Source organism: Anguilla rostrata, chromosome 5 (assembly GCF_018555375.3).
Source record: "Anguilla rostrata isolate EN2019 chromosome 5, ASM1855537v3, whole genome shotgun sequence".
Classification (NCBI taxonomy): Eukaryota; Metazoa; Chordata; class Actinopteri; order Anguilliformes; family Anguillidae; genus Anguilla; species Anguilla rostrata.
Window position 1 is genome coordinate 33993609 of NC_057937.1, and position 16854 is coordinate 34010462.

The 16854-nt window shown below is 38.7% G+C and overlaps 1 protein-coding gene across 1 annotated transcript in view; it reads right to left on the minus strand.

Annotated features, from left to right (window-relative positions):
- Positions 1-5618: 5618 nt before the first annotated feature.
- The window catches only part of LOC135255101 (11-beta-hydroxysteroid dehydrogenase type 2-like), a 32336-nt gene continuing 21100 nt past the window's right edge, over positions 5619-16854 (minus strand). The window contains exons 4-5 of the mRNA XM_064335851.1: positions 14158-14295; positions 5619-9231 (exon numbers count right to left, since the gene is read on the minus strand). Coding sequence (XP_064191921.1) covers positions 8852-9231; positions 14158-14295 — 518 coding nt within the window. The 3' untranslated portion in view covers positions 5619-8851. The remainder of the gene's footprint in view (positions 9232-14157; positions 14296-16854) is intronic.

A 16854-nucleotide genomic window follows, 5' to 3' on the forward strand; every position in this document is an offset into this window, starting at 1 on the left:
AGAACAGATGTTTGAATGTGTTTGTGCACAATGTTTGTGTGTGTGTGTGTGTGCTTGTGCATGTGTGCGAGTGTGTGAAGTCAGTCCTTAAAATGAACAGTAAAATCTTGTGTAGGAGCCTCAGGGATAAAATCGGATTAAACATTTTTCTCATAGAGAAAAAAGGGATGTTTCTTTGGCCTGGATTCAGTCAACTTTGACATTTCAGTGCAAACTCTTTTTTTCATGAATTGAGCTGATTCAGTAGAATGATTCAGCAGAATACATTTCCATCCAAGAGACTCTAAAGAGTTCAATAAGAAATGCTCTACACTGCATTCCAAACATTTCAATACAAATGATCTTTGGCTTGGAGTTCAGAGACAGGACTGCAGCTGCCCATAAGGACAACATAGTTGTATTTGGACAGCAATGATGACAGAGAAGATAAAAATAAAAGACATAATGTATGTGGAGCGGGAAGGATACCATAAAGAAGTGGAAGTACATGGCCATTTATACTTGTAGGAAAATAGGTACAGCAGTTTATTGTATTTGTAGGGGTTCACTGAAAATCCCAGCGAATCAAAAATATCTGAGATATCAAAACATATTAAAAAATCAATATCGTGTGGAAAGAGGAACAACTGTGAAGAAGAGCTTGTATTTGGCTATAGTGTATAGTCAGTATTATCAATTTGTTCAAATGAGGCCATGAAAGAACTTTAATTGGTTAGTAGGCTGCATCATGTTAGCACTACATAAATATCAGGAGTTTTAGAGCTTGTGGGCTTGTGGTATTTCTCTCACAAAATACTTTCCCGTATATGTTCAGGTGCAGTATGGTCAGTTTGTCGCTTTTCGCGATAGTGCCGAGACTTTAAATGTTAAAATGGTTGGCATGCAGTTATGCAGACCTATAAAGTGCTTTGCAGTAGATTTCCCCAAAACGTATGCTGCTGCCTGCATTATGCTATGCCCAAACATGCTCTGCCAATTAAAAAAGTACAAAAAACATGCTTCAAGTATATACTTAGAATTAGGACTCTCCAGGCTGTTCTTGGAAACCCCTCGTAAATTTGGACACATTCCACCAAAGTGAATAAAGCAGATGTTTAAGCAAGCATTTCCTTTTTTTTTGAGATGCCATTAAATTAGTCATGGGAGGATTCTAGAACTACAACTGTATTTCTCCTCTGCATCTGTTCTTTCTCGAAAGCCCTTCTGATTATTCATGGTGTTCTGAAGGTCTAAGCCTTCTTATTTTAATATGGAGTCCATGTGTTAACACCTGTTAACGCGGATTGATTAGTCCACACAAACAATGGGAGGCATGCTCCTAATGTGGCAAGCAATGCACAATTGCCACATGCCTGCACACTGACACTTGATCACTTGATTTATTTCACCACCCTGACCCCCCCCCCCCCCCCCACCAGTAAAATGACTTTGAGTTTTAACGTAAGCAGACCCTAAAGACAAGATTACAACCAATGCATTCAACTTTTGCCATATTTTTGTGATCTTTACAAAAGATAGAACTTAACTGAATGCAACCAAATTCTGTATTTTTATGTATTCTTTGGTTTGCAACCAAAATTAAATTCAACCAGCTAAATGAAATCATGACAGGGAGATTCTTTGTCTTGACAGTTGATAGATACACCTGGAAGAACCAGTGTTGCATAAAGTCTTCCACTGAGCCTGCACAGGTTTTACTGCCATGTTCTACATAACGTGGACAGAGACATTTTGACTGCACTTTCAGAAATACGGTCCAATAATGCCTAGAATATAGCACATTGTCAATTTTGAATAGATTGCCAATAGATAATCCTCTCTCTCTCTCTCTCTCTCTCTGTTTGTAAAGTATGAAATGTTATTCATTATTCATAGATTAAGCAAGTGCATATATTTATAGCCATAACATTTCAGAGAAATAAACCATGGAACTTTGATTGGGTGGTCTTGAATTATTTTGCTTGCTTTTTTTTTGTGTTACATAAAGCAATTGTCATCCCCCTGCCCTGCAAACAAGGGTTGTTGGTAGTGTGGGGGGTGGGGTGGCAGAGGACATAAACATTTATCTCAGAGGCCCAATAGTTATCATTTGAGGCTGGGCAGCACAAATTTCGTACTACAATTGGACGCTATTGCCCAGCAGAACATGGTTCAAAACATGCACTGCTCTCAGGCCTGAGGCACAGCTAAACAAACACGTTATCTCTCCATCCAGCACCAGCCTTAAAATAACTCAGTAATTATCCAGGGGGCCCTCATTATCTTAAGGAAGCACATAAAATGTTTCAAAGAAACTTCCAACTGTACAAAGTAAACAACAGTAGAGGAAAAAACATCCAATTTCCTTATGGGCTCTTGGTTCTGTAGTTTTCAGCGGCAGTTCTTGATGCTCATGATCTGTTCCCGTTTTATTTGTGTGCATTACCCAGCGTGACTGCTCCTTGACAAGGGCTGAATTCAGTTTCAATCAACTCATTACAAGGGCCAAATAAATAAAGCACGTATCTGTTTCTGCTTCATTACTTTTTATGTTTTACTGTAAAGCATTTTGATTTATGACAATGTATTAGAAGTGTGATATAAAGTTTATAATTATAAAGACATATAAAGAGCTGTTCTGTGTTTCACTCATTGTTGTTATCCAGATAACTCAGTCATCCTGCTTCATGATAGAGCCCCTGTTGATGGTAAATATTTTGCAATGATGTGTTGTGTAAATCTGACTAAAGAGGGGAATAAAGACGTTTGGATGATTTGAATGGAAAGCAATTTTCTTTACAGCAGTTGAAAGACTTCATAAACTGAAGCTGTTTATCTGGACAATATTCGATTGAATCATAAAACAAATTGGAATCAACTGAATGCCCATTTGTGATGATAAGAAATATTTGAAACAAATGAAAAACATATGAATTAGCAAAATAACACATTGATGTTCCATAGAGTGTATCATGTTCCAACAACTACAAAAATGCTGCAAGCAGCAATACATGGGGTCCAAGCACACAAAGCCAATATTATGCCACTTAAGTGGCCAATCAGTGCCAATATCACACAGTGGCCAAAAGAGAGGTACCACACGTATCATAGGTCTTACCAATGTGGTTAGGCCAAAACGGGACAGAGGATGGGACAAATGGTTAAAGGGGAATTGCACTTTATAATACTTCTGGGCTCATTTTCACACCTACCCGGAGTTTTGTGTGCATCCCAGGCGGTTTTTAGGTTGCTTGCTTCAATATTTAGATATTTGTAGATTTTCGACCCCCCCCCCCCCCCCCATCCAATAGAAGCCCATTAAAAATCAAACTCCACGTTAGACTCATTGTAAACACACGTCCCTGTTTCTCATGGCTGATATTGTCCTTCTAATGAAATCGTCGCCCTTCATTTTTCGATTAGTTATTTCATTTAAAATTTCCTATGAAATAAAAAAAGGGGGACAATTCCGGTTTCATGTATTTTGACCATGGTAACTGTTGTACTGTAATACACTATGGTCTTGAAAAGACGTTTGTGGTGATGTTGTGGATTCACTTGACATTTGCTAGCTTCTGGTCGAGTTTTCCACAGCAGTTTTCTCTAAAACTAGCGCGAGCAAGTAGTTAGTAGAAGAAGCAGAGTGATATGAAGCTGCTATAGCGAGCAGCCACCTTTGTTAGCCAAAACAAGCACAACGCGATTGGGAGGTCAACTGGTATGCTCTGCTGCCCGGGCTTTCTTGCCACATAAAATATTATTTCACTTTGCCGTCTGTTTTTAACGCACAGTTAAAAACAGGGACATTTCCGGGGACAGGCCACCAAAAACGGGGGCTGTCCCCGTAAAACGGGGACATCTGGTCACCCTATCGGGAAGTGAAGTGCCTCGCTGTTTTTTATATTTTCACGATGTCTGCAAGTGCGCACCTGGCGGAAAAAAATTTTTGCACCCCAAATCAACCTGCAAATTAGCCAGCTCTTCTTCTGTGTATTCCAGCTCGAATCAATAGGGAACAACAATCCCTTCGTCCTCAGAAATTTTTGGTTTCGCTAGCTAGTAGTAACACAACACTACTTCTACAACCAACCTAATGTTATTGTCTGCAGGTACGCCCACATCAGAAGTCGCGTAATAATATGCATCCTGGAGTTAGACACTAAACTGCCTGGATCTACTTCCTGCATTTGTGAAGGAAAGCAACAAAACAGCCTAAAATATTAACATAATGAAATAATAACTAATTGAAGAATGAAGGGCGACTAATTTATTAGAAGGACAATATCAGTCATGAGAAGCAGGGACGTGTGTTTACAATGAGTCTAACATGGAGTTTGATGTTGAATGGGCTTCTATTGGATGGGGGGGGGGGGATCAAAAATCTACAAATATCTAAATATTGAAGCAAGCAACCTAAAAACCTTCTGGGATGCATACAAAACTCCGGGTAGGTGTGAAAATTATCCCAGAAGTGTTATAAAGTGCAATTCCCCTTTAATTGCATTTCCAAGATGAAAGCAAATCAAGATGGTGTTGATCAAAACGGTACTGTAATATTTTCCAGATGATGACATAGATCTCTACAGCAAGTTTTAAATGTCTAAACAACAACAGTGAATTTTCATGAATTTATGAATTTAAAAATATATTGTGACCTATAGTGCCACCATGTCATTCATTTGAGCCAATACTTTGGGGTGGCGCTCGGGTTATGAGTATGAGTGCCAGTATAGAGCCAAATTTAATCAATTTACATCAAATCCAATATGGCCAACTTTAAAGGTCCTTGAGGCAAATTTGTTTGTAATGAGCCTGGGAATCAACGGAAAGAGGAATTTTGATGATAGCCAAAAAAGTCACTTTTCTGCAATAGTGCCACCATCTGGCCAATTTGGGTAATTTTTCTTATCCCTTGGCAGGTGGGAATGAGAACCAACCTGCCAAATTTTGTACAAACACTTTTAATGCAGAAATAAATCTGAACAATTACATTATGGTTCCAGAACCTGTGGTGCTTGGGCCCCTAAAAAACTCAAACCATTTGTAAACTAGCCTAATGTGGTGCTTTGTTACCCTGCTGCTCCTTGGTTTATAATTCTTTTTGTCTAAAACAAAATTACTGCTGTTGAAATTAAATGATGTGACATTTCGAAAAGCAACAAATGATAATGAAAAGGAAAACATTTGGGATCACAGAAATCTGGCAGCACCAACCAGCTACGATGGCCAAGGTTTCCATCCATCCAATTTGGGAAAACTCGGTTAGTGCAGCTGGCATTGCTTCCGTCAGATATTAACTTCTAGGAACCAAGAGTTAGCTCCAAGAACAGGATTGCCAGGTGCTGGGAATGGTCATTGTTTTCAGAGGCCAGGTGAAATTACATCTGAAAGGTTTGTATTGCTGGGCAAGTCAAAAGTCCCTACTCTGTGGTTTTTCCCTATGTTTTGTTTTTACAATTCTACCAGTGAAAAGAAGAATTTAGCTTGTATAGAGCTAAATACTAATTGACGCATTTCAAGCACACAACACAAGAAAAAACAAATAAACAAAAAAAATATCTTCTAGTCTGCAAACAGGTACCATCCATTACAACAAAAAAACTTTTTTCTAAAATTGTAAATACCAGAGACCAAATGCATAGTTTATAAAGGTGAATTTAATACATTTAATATCAAATAAATTGAACAATTGACAAAGTTTTTCTTTTTTTTAATAAAAATTCACAGCTCTAGAAGTTATTGAAGAAAACTGGCATGAATAAATTGATTTGAAGAATTAGTGGGAAATAAACAGAACCCTCCCCCCAAAAAACAAAAACAAACAAACAAACAAAAAAACAGTTGCACAACAAAACAACATAAACAACAAAACAAATAAAGAAAAAATAATAATTGATATCTTGGATCACTGAATACAAGGTGCAGTGAATCTGCAGTATGTACAAAACAGCTATTTGAGGTAATTTCTTGCTGTGTGTGGAGCATAGTATTAGCCAGAGTATTGTTGGAGCCTCTGTATGTGCGTGTTTACCCATTTCCATTTGACAGAGGGCTGTAACCAATTAATTAAGTCCATATCAATGGCTGAAGACCAATGAAGGAAGAGTGGGGTTAAGGTCAGGGGAAAGTTCACTCAGTAAAAATCTACCTGAATCAAGAGAATCAGTGCCACGGAAATGGACCTGTAATGGCAATTGAGCTTGGCTTGTGAGCAGAACCAGATGAAGACAGGCCCTCACCCCAAAATACTGTGTGTCCAGTCCAGTGCAGTAGGATGAACACATTATGGTGTAGTTTGATTGGTGCAGTAGATCCATTCAAAAATATAATACACAAGCAAATAGCATAATACAATGCCAAAAAGGCCACTAAATGTGTCCAAAGTGGTCCTATAACTTGTCTTTGTACAGTGAGCCAATGTATAATGAATTAAGTCAGGCATCAAGGTAACTGTTCTCTGAAACCCTTATCAATGGATACAAAGGGGCAAAAACTCTGAATTCCATCATCAACCTTTATGGAGACACATACATGTTGAAGTGTTCCTGTGTTGGAAGTTGCAATGCAAATAAAAAATGAAAGAAATACAGCTTTTTGAGACCAAGTGAAGCTACAGAGCCAGAGAAGAAGAAGAAGAGGCAGCTGGAAAGAATTAAATGGGCTGAATACAGACTAACACAAACTAATTTAGTCAATGCATTCATGTTAGCTTGGCTATTTAACCTCCACTGGTTGGTGTCCTGTTAATCATACAGCAGCATTTGCTAACTTAGCTATGTATACTCTAGCCCGTATAGCATTAGATGTTAACTCTGATGGGATCCCCAGTTTTCAAGCAAGGTATTGTATTTGATGTTTGCTACGTAACTATGTAAGTTACCCCAAGTAGCTACTGTTGCTGTATAGGAGGTTGGCTAATTAGTCATTAGGTAATGTGCCAGCTTGCTGAGATGACAGCTATGCAACTTCAAACAATAATAATTAATTATATAACAGTTACACAATTATAATTCACCACAGATAAATTGTATTGGAAACCTTCATTGAATCCATGCAGGTCGTTTTTGATTGTAGAAATGTATTTATCCTTTGCTGCAAAATTGTGGCAGTACTGAACAAAACACAATCTATCTTTGCATTACTGTTGCTGCATCTGAACAGAAAGCACTGGTTTTGGGTTTAAATTTATGCATTTATACAGTGCAGTTTGTACGTATTTGGACAGTGAGGTTTTGGCTCTGTACTCTGGCACACTGTATTTTAAATGAAACAATGATATGAAGTTAAAGAGCAGACATTCATATTTGGTGATCCAAGTAGGAATTACAGCCATTTTTAGTAATTTGACAATTAACCATTTACCAGTTTCTTGGCCAGCTGTGTGTTGCATTATTGGTTCATGCACAAAAAAAGCTAACAAAAGGTCTAGAGTTGATTCTAGGTGTGGAATTTTCACTTGGAGCCTGCTGCTTTTGTCTCTAAACAGGAGAACCAAATAAGTGACAATACCAGTAAGGCAAACCATAATGGGTATGAAAAAATCATATCATAGAATAAATTAATCAGAGACACAGCCAAAACATTGTGTGTGTCGAAATAAACAGTTTGCATGGTTAGGAAACAAGAACACACAGGCCAGCTCAGCCATGGCAAACAACCTGGGAGACCACGATCGCTCACTGTAGTGGATGACCAAAGGATACTTTCACTTTTGAAGAAAAAACCTTTTTCAACTGTCAAACAGATAAGGAATCTTTCCAAGATGTAGGCATAGATAGATGTGTCAATGACTAAAATAAAGAGAAAGCTACTCCAGCCTAACCTCAGAGGATTCATTGTATGATGAAAACCACTGGTAAGCTTCAAGAACAGAACAGCCAGGTTAGAGTTTGCTAAAAAGTACATTTTAAAAACTCCAGTTTAGGAACAAACTTTTATAGAAAGATGAGATGAGCATTAACCTGTACCAACATTTTTAAAAAAAGAAAGAAAGGAACCTCATCTTTGAAATTTGTTATGGCTTGGTCATGTATGGCTACCACTGGAACTGGATGAATTGTCTTTATTTTTTTCAACCAAGTGCTAAATTTGCCCAATTACTTTTGATCCGCTACAATAGGGGGAACTATGCATAAAAGGGCTGTCATTCCTACATGGATTACTAGATATAAATGTAAATAAACTCAAATTAAAGATGACAGTCTGCACATTAACCTCATAGTCATTGATTCAATTCAAATCCAATGTGCTTGAGTACAGAGCCTAAACAACAAAAATGTGTCACTGTAAAATCCAAGCTAAATTTTGTATAAATGTAGATGGCCCATTTGTTTATATAGCTGCCTTTCCCTGTAGGCTCTAGCTGATTGTTTGTAATTTTGTCAAGACCAGTAACTATAATAACTGCATAGTAGCTGCATTTAACGATATATTTTACATTACAACTGATGTAATTAACTTGACAGGACGATGGATATCCTTTGACTATATATTTTAATAATCACTGTACATGCTAAATATTCAGTCCCTAAATTACATGGGAACTCAAGAAGGTAATGATAAACAGGAATTTGTTGGGGGCATTTCTTAGCATTACAGATCCATGGCTACTTACAGTCCCTATGGATATTTCCAAAGCCTAAAAAATGTGGCAATTTACCTTGCTAGTGACCTGCCCAAAAGACTGTCAAAATACTTGTATAATATCCTGACAGAATGTAACAGTACTGATGAACTACAAATTAATTATTTAATTTAAATCTATTTTCCCCACTGAAGTCAATGAAGCAGTTGCCCCCTTCCTCAGTCGTGGCTGGGGAAATCCCATGATACCAGGTGTCACATGACTTGTTCCATTTGCGGTAATGCCTCTTCATGTCTTGTTAATGTTATTGTTATTGTGATGGCTGCCACTGTCTATCCTCAGGCCCCGGGGCAGGACCTTCTTCTTCAGGAAGTGCATCTGCAGGAACCTGTCGCTGATGTACATGGGGAAATAAGTGTAGATGAAGTACATGAGGCTTACGCCCGGCCCGGCATAGTAGCGCAGTTTGGGATTCGGGGATGTGAGCGCCTCAGCGATGGCGTTGATCACTGGGCTCAGGTCTTCGTTGGCCGTCTTGGAGAACTCCTGGTAAAGCTCCATGGTCTCCAGCGTGTAGTCTTCCCCATACTCTTCCAGCAGCTCTGGTGGCAGGTTTTGGATTAGGTGCCTGTACTGCTCCTCCCAGTACTTGCTGTTGCTTGTCTGGGCTAAACAATTGAGGTGAGAGAACGCCATTTTAGTTACAAATAGCAAAACATCAGTACAGGGGGCCACTACAACACCCCCAAAGATGATCTAATGTATCTAAATGTTCTCTTACAACTACGTAAATTGAAACTGCACATACAAAGATTGAGACATGCATGCATTTTAGTATGTGTACCAGGTCTGACTATTAGCCTTGGTATTTTGGATTTATCAGCAATGTTGTTGTTGTTGGTTTGAAGACACAGGGAAATTGTTCTAAAATAATGTGTATATTAGAGCAGGAAAAGCAAACAGTGCTGTGAAAAAGTATTTCTCCCCTTTCTGATTTCCTCAATTGTTGAATTTGTCACACTGAACAGTTTCATATCTTTAGACAAAATGTAATATGACACAAAGTGAAACACATTTTTAAAATTATTTCATTTATTTAATGAACAAAGTTATCCCACCCATATCACCCATGTGAAACGTAATTGCCCCCTTAGTTACTCAATCAACCAAATTAACCAACTTTAATTGATAATTATATTCAGCTGATTGAAGACAGGCTTGATTGCAGCCAGCCCTTTTGACTCTAAACCTCACTCATATTGTACTTTATCATCAGAGTGAAGTCACCACAAACTTTCTACAAGCATACTATGCCACAATTGAAGGAAATTCCAATAGAGTTGAGATAAAAAGTTGAAATATATCTGGAAAGAGTTACAAAGCCATTTCTAAGGCTCTGGGACTCCATTGAAGCACAGTGAACACCTGGAACAGTGATGAATCATTCCAAAAATGCCCAAATTGAAAATAAAATAAATTACTCAATAAATGAATTAATAAATAAATATGAATGCAAGAAAATGTAAAAATAAGTGAATGTACACAGAAATAAATTAATAGATAAAATCTGACGAATCGGTATTTCTCCATTAATTATTTCTGTATTTATTTCGGGGAAATGTGAACCACCACTGAAAAGTAGGAGGAGCTGGTCTGCTGGAAAGTGGTCTAGCTATAGAGCGGGGAACTGAAATAGTTGTTGCTCTGTTTTACTTTATTTTGTCTTTGTTATTTTAGCTTGTTGTTTTAGTTTATTGTTTTTGTCTGGAACCTGTGAGGAGGAAGGATGAAGAGGGTCGTTTATTTTATTTTGTGTTTGTATGGGTGCGCTCTCACTCTCTCTCTCTCTCCATGCAGCAACCAACGGTGTTTCCTGACACTGCCACATCTCCCTCCCATTATGCCAAGCTCTGCCATTCGACGGTTAAATGTTCTCTCACCAACAACAAAAGAATTGCGATGTCAAGCTAATAACTCCCCACAGCTTCCACGGGCAGGGCCGTTGCTAGGAATTCTGGGCCCCCTGAAAGAATATTGGTGTGGGCCCCCGCCCCCTGACTTTTCATCGCCAAAGATCAATTTTACACAACTTTTTTCTTAGACTATGTATTATCATTTTTTCTTTATTTTTCTGTTCACTTTATTATTGTATGAGGAGGGCAAGCTGTAAGATTAGCCCCTGCTTAACGTTAACAAGACTCATGTCGACAGGCTAACGTAGCAGTTTAATTATAGTAAACACTCATGTAAGAATGGAAAAATGTGTCCTGCTGCTACTGGATTTTTTTTTTTTACAGCGTATCGTTTGGCGGATTATAACCTTACTGATCTTTTCTGTGGATGATATTTAGTGGATAATTTAGTAATGTCAGCCTTGTCAGGCGACTATTTTACACCGCTGACCGGATGTAGCGTTAAACGTTAGTGTCATTTGGTCAACGTAGTAACGTTAGTTGCTGGCTAAGCCGCAGGCAGCCACAGGGTGCCTGTACAGATAGCTTAATACTCTCACCTTTTTTCAAAAAAATCTGTTATATTCTGGGCTCCTGATCTGCTCCTGGCCTCTCTTTCCTTCTTCTCCACTCTTTTTTGGCATCCCGATTTATGTTTCTGTTTCGGCATTGCGCTTCTCTATTAATAACCTGTTGGCTGCTGCTGCAGTTCGGGAGCAATAACTTTACATGCAAATTCTCAAAAAAGGAGTGACCAAACCATTTTTTTTAAAGAAGGGGGTTATTGCTTGGAAAATAGAAACTTCTTTCATCAATATTGCATGATTTTGTGGCTTTGTTTTAACTCTGATGCATTAGTATGAGAATTAGTTAGGCCTATGCATAATAATTTCGTCATAGAAAGGGGGGCCTACATAATAGGCTACTAGGGTTTTTGTGGGGCCCCCCAAGGACTGTGGGCCCCTAGAATTGTCATCACCTGTCACCCCTAAACGACGGCCCTGTCCACAGGCAGTAGTTGTGCGAGAAGGGTGTCCAACTGATTTGGCATAATCTGAATTTTGGAGTGAAACCACTAGGGTCAACCCCTGTGATGCAGCTAACTGGGACAAGTTGTCAAAGCATCCATGAGTAAATAAAAAACAAGGAAATAATCAGGATTAGCATTTTCAGCTATATTAGCCAGTCTCAAATCTCTGGCTATCTCTTCCCAGTAGGTTATAGGCATTAGTGTGGGGGAGATCAGGGAAATAACTAACCTAGCCCATATTACACTAGGTCTTAGTAACCAAAACCAATCTTCATCTTACATTTAAAACCTTTAAGACTATATTTTTACTCTGTATTTGACATTAAGACAGACAGGTCATGAAAGCAAAGACATTGGATTCCTTGACATTAACACACAATACAGCACCCGAAAAATACTTCCAGCAAAAAAGAAAAAATCACTTAAACATAGTCAAAACAGACTTTTATTTGAAAATATCCCTCAGTATATTTATTGAAATCTCTCGCCATTTGACAGCCCCCTCCTTATAATATGGACAAAAAAATACAGAAATAAATAAATAAAGAAATAAATATATACAGAAATGAATTATTCAATAAATAAATATGTAAACACATTCATGCTGGTTTAATTAATTAATTTCTGTGTATATCAATTTATTTTAATATTTTTATTGCATTTAGATTTATTTATTTATTCATTAATTTATAGCGTCATTTATTTATTTATTTATTTTGGCATTTTTGGTCCTCCATATAGAGTGGTTGGCCAGCTAGAATTTATCCAAGGGCACAGCAGTAACTCATCCAGGAAGTCACAAAAGATCCCAGAAGGACATCCAAAGAACTTCAGGCCTGGACACCCCTTGGTCTGTTTTTCATGGTTTGGGCTAGACCCCTTAGCTCCAGTAAAGGCAAATCTTAATGGTACAGCATACAATGGCATTCTAGATGATTCTGTGCTTCCCTAACAGTTTGGGGAAGGCCCTTTCCTGTTTCAGCATGGCAGTGCCCCTGGGCACACAGAGAGGTCCATATAGAAATGGTTTTGTCGAGATTGGCATGGAAGAATTTGACTGGCCTGCAAAGAGCCGTGACCTCAACCCCATCCAACACTTTTGGGATCAATTGGAAAGCCAACTGTGAGCCAGGTCTAATTGCCAAATCAGTGGCTGACCTCATTAATGCTCTTCTGGCTGAATGAAAGCAAATGTCGGCAGAAATGTTCCATCGTCTAGTAAAAAGCCTTCCCAGAAGAGTGGAGGTTGTTAAATCAACAAAGGCGGGACCAACTTCATATTAATTCCCATAATTTTGATGAGATGATGGATGTTAGGTGTCCACATACATTTGGCCATATAGTGTATTTTGTCTAAAGATCTCAAACCATTCAGTGTGAAAAGTATGAAATAATAGAGGAAAATACTCTTTCATGGAACTGTAGCAAGCCTTTCACTCCATGTTAAGTGGCAGTGCCTTCTGATAATGTGGTAATGTTTCAGCATCATGGATCGGGAGACCTCACTTTCCACATCCAGTGCGGAAGCTGTTCTTCATGGAACCACATTACTGAAAATACACTCTGAACAAGATATTTTAAATCTCTGCTTCTCTTACCAGCAGTGTGAATAAATGTGACTTGTCATGGTTTTCCATTGGGTGCATTACAGTCTAGATATGAGAATTTAAAAAAATTGATACAGTTGCATCATGCGCCAATACAGAAAACATACAAAATTGATCGAAAGATAATGAAGAATTGGCTGGAAAACCGTGAACAAAAAATGAGTTTATCCACGAGGTTTAATTGATCAAAGCAACCTTTCATAGATATATAAACCAAAAAGTATTGTATGTAGATACACAGCAGTTTGTCAGCTATTTTGAATGTATCTGGAAAGTGCGAGGACAGCTTTCTCAATTCTAGATGCTATTGAAGAGCAGATTCAGATCAGAGGTCTACAGGTGGCTTACAGCTTAGATGTCTCGTCGATGGATGCATTCTTCCGTTCACTTTCCTCTGCTTGTTATTTTGTTTGTCATAGTGTAAGGATGCATTGAAAACTTAGCACAGGTTCTCTAATTTTTGATCACCCAGATGGCTCATCCCATTCATTTCCGTGAATAAGCACAGCACAGAGTGTACAGTCTCTGTGCAGCACAGCTCCCAAACACACTACTTGTGCTTCTTGAGCAGCTGGAACACATCACATTCTCATACAGTGGGACAGTGTGATGTCAGCACCTTGCCACATCCTTGGAACAAACAAAGAGTCCTTAGCAACTATTTCCAAACAAAAACAACCAATTAGATGACTGTGAAGAATATAGAGCAACTTATGTTGTGTTATCTCAAATAAGCCTACAGCCTTTACTTATGGACCCCCTAACGTGGGTTCAGGAGAGCCACATGATCTGCTTAGTTGATCAGCAACCAATTAAGACACAAAAAACCACATGAAGTGAGCTATCTGTGACATCAGCTGTGTTAATCAGACAATTAAGTGCTCAATAATGACAAAAACCCAGAAGACCCTGTGGCTCCCCAGGGACACGGTTGTCCTAGAACTGCCACATCAAGTTCACAGAGCTGTGACAGATAGAAAGGACCGGAGTGTGGACTATCCTTACCTGTTTTGAAAGCTGAAGGGAGGACAGTGGACACCTTGACCCCCCAAGGCTCCAGCTCATGGCGTAAGGTGTTTATGAAGAGACCAAGAGCCGCTTTGGAAGCTCCATATGATGCCAGACAGGGAAATGGCTGTTCCCCTGCAGAAAAGTACATGCAGGAAACAGCATACATCACATTATGACATCACATTGCACGACCTGAGTACCATTTTTGTAGTCCAAATATATGGACTGTAGCTCCACGTGCCCAAGTTCTGACCACTTGCCATTACCCTTATGAAAAAATCACATGTTAAAAAAAAAAACAGATATCTTGTTTTGATTATTTGATGTTTGGATGATTTTAAATAATAATCTGTAATACAGTATTTAAAAATAAACAAAATAAATGAAAAAAATTATTACATTTTTGTACATGAATTTCATATTTCCATAAATAATGGAAATACATTTTTCATTTGAATAGGTATAAAATATTTGATTATTTGACCCGATTGCAAAGTGAATTGTTTTCAGGGCTATTTAGTTTAGGGATGCCAATAATAATGTTAATTGTCTATTAGCACTGATCCAAATAAACAAATGCCTCTAATGAATTGACCACAACCACTAGAGATAATTGATTATATCTAAACAGAAGTGCAAACATTTCAATAGCAAAGAATAGGATGAAATACATTGTTCGGACTGGTCTTAAATTAAAGTAGGAAGCCATTGTGGAAGGCTTACATGTATCCTTCCGCAATTTGTCTGAGTGCTCTGATGAAGCTGTCATCAAGCACAAAGCATCTAGCCTTGACTTTGCTTGTAGGCCTGTAGGTGATTTCCTGGGGAAAGAGGGTTTCAGCTGGAAGGATTCTCCCTGGCTCATTGCATAAGATTGACTCCCTTTGTTAGCAAAGGCTTACAGTCTATCTGCACCAGAGGCAGCATAGACTTCAGATAGAAAGCATGGCTGCCAGGTGGCTAGTTTCATTAAGATACTGTTTCAGCGTGTAGATGGGCCCCACAGTCTGGACAATAAACAATTGGCTCTAGTGTTGCCCAGGGATTAGAGTTACAATTGGTTTTACAGCTAGCCAAAATACAGCACCTGATTGCCCGCTAGTGCCCACTGAGGCCTGCTAGAAATCTGTGTGTTGAGCTCCGTGTGAAGTGTTTTTCCCTGATTCATGGCTGCGCAAACCTAACTTGCAAACTCTAGTGTGAGTGGCCGCTGACATCGCGTGCTTCTGGGATTTGTGGTCCAAAACAACTATAAATCCCAGTTGAGAAATAGCTGCAACAATCCTAAATGTGACCTCATTGCTTCTTTTGGCTGTCCACACTGACACATCTGTTATCTGTGTTTCATAATCAGCCCTTTTCATAAATGCTGAGTGCTTGGGTTCTGCATTTCAGCAACATGGGCACTATAGCAATAAAAATGGTTTAATTATAATACAGTGAAGCCCCGACAATGCCTGTCAGTTAAAAAAAAAACAAAAAAAACAATGATTAATCCACATGGTGAAATAAAGCAGCAGAGTGTACAATGCCCCTCTTGTTATTGACTTGTTGTTCCCCAAGTAGTAAAGGCAGTAAAGACAGTTGCAGGATATGACAGGCTGATGACAGAAAACCTGGGGCAGATCATCTTCCTCTAGGATGCAAAACCAACAAGTAGGATCAAGTACAGAACGTGAAACATTATAAGGACAAGGGTCAGCTGAGGGCTTGGCATATTTAATCAGGTTTTGTGCACACAGTGCGTTCTAAATCCCCACCCACGCCAACACACACACACACACACACACAGTTCAATAATGGTTTGGCTACCAATCAATAATAACATAAACGCTTCATAAAACTTTGAACACAGGGAGTGTCTGGGCTCATCAAAGCACCATTGTGATACAATGGCACAATTTCAGGGCCATTTGGTCCAACTCTGGATTTGGTCAATACAACAGAAGAGTAAAGCGATGGGAATGGGGAAATATGCACATTCAATGCTTCTTTTGGTGTTGCCAACGTCTAGTGTCTGACTTTTGCAATTGATGTCAATCTGTTCCAACAATTACCTGACACATACCAAAAATACTCTGCCATATCTCATCAGAACAAAAGCCAACAATCGGATCAGAATATGTTGTTACTAGCTGTGATCTCCCTAAACATTATGCTTGCAGCTATGTGAAATATAAAGGTATGGTTTCTAGTAAGGGCAACACACAAAAAAAGCTTATATTTTAGGTGAGGGGTGTCAAACTCCAGTCTTGGATGGCCACAGTGTCTGCTAGTTTTTGGTGTGTTTCAGCACAAGTGATTATTGGAAGTCATGTGTCAAACTGAAGCCTTGCAGGTCAGATAAGGCCCCACATGAATTTTGATCTGGCCTGCATGTCAATCCAGATAATCAATTAAATCTGGCCCCTGAGATAGGCTGGACATTTAGTCTCTGGCAATATAGAGTGCTGAAGTCCCGCCCACTGCAAAAAAGTGACTTGACAGAGGAAATGGTTTGAAACAATGGGATTTCCCATAGAGGAAAACATTAATTGTATCTTCTCATGAGCAAACAATTATACAATGTGTTCCTCCAAACAATGTGTTTCACATATCAGTTGATTGTAAAAAAAAAAAAAAATCCTCTGATTTATGGTATTGTTAAAAAACAACAGACGTTTACGTCACTGAGCTCTCCACAGCATTCTT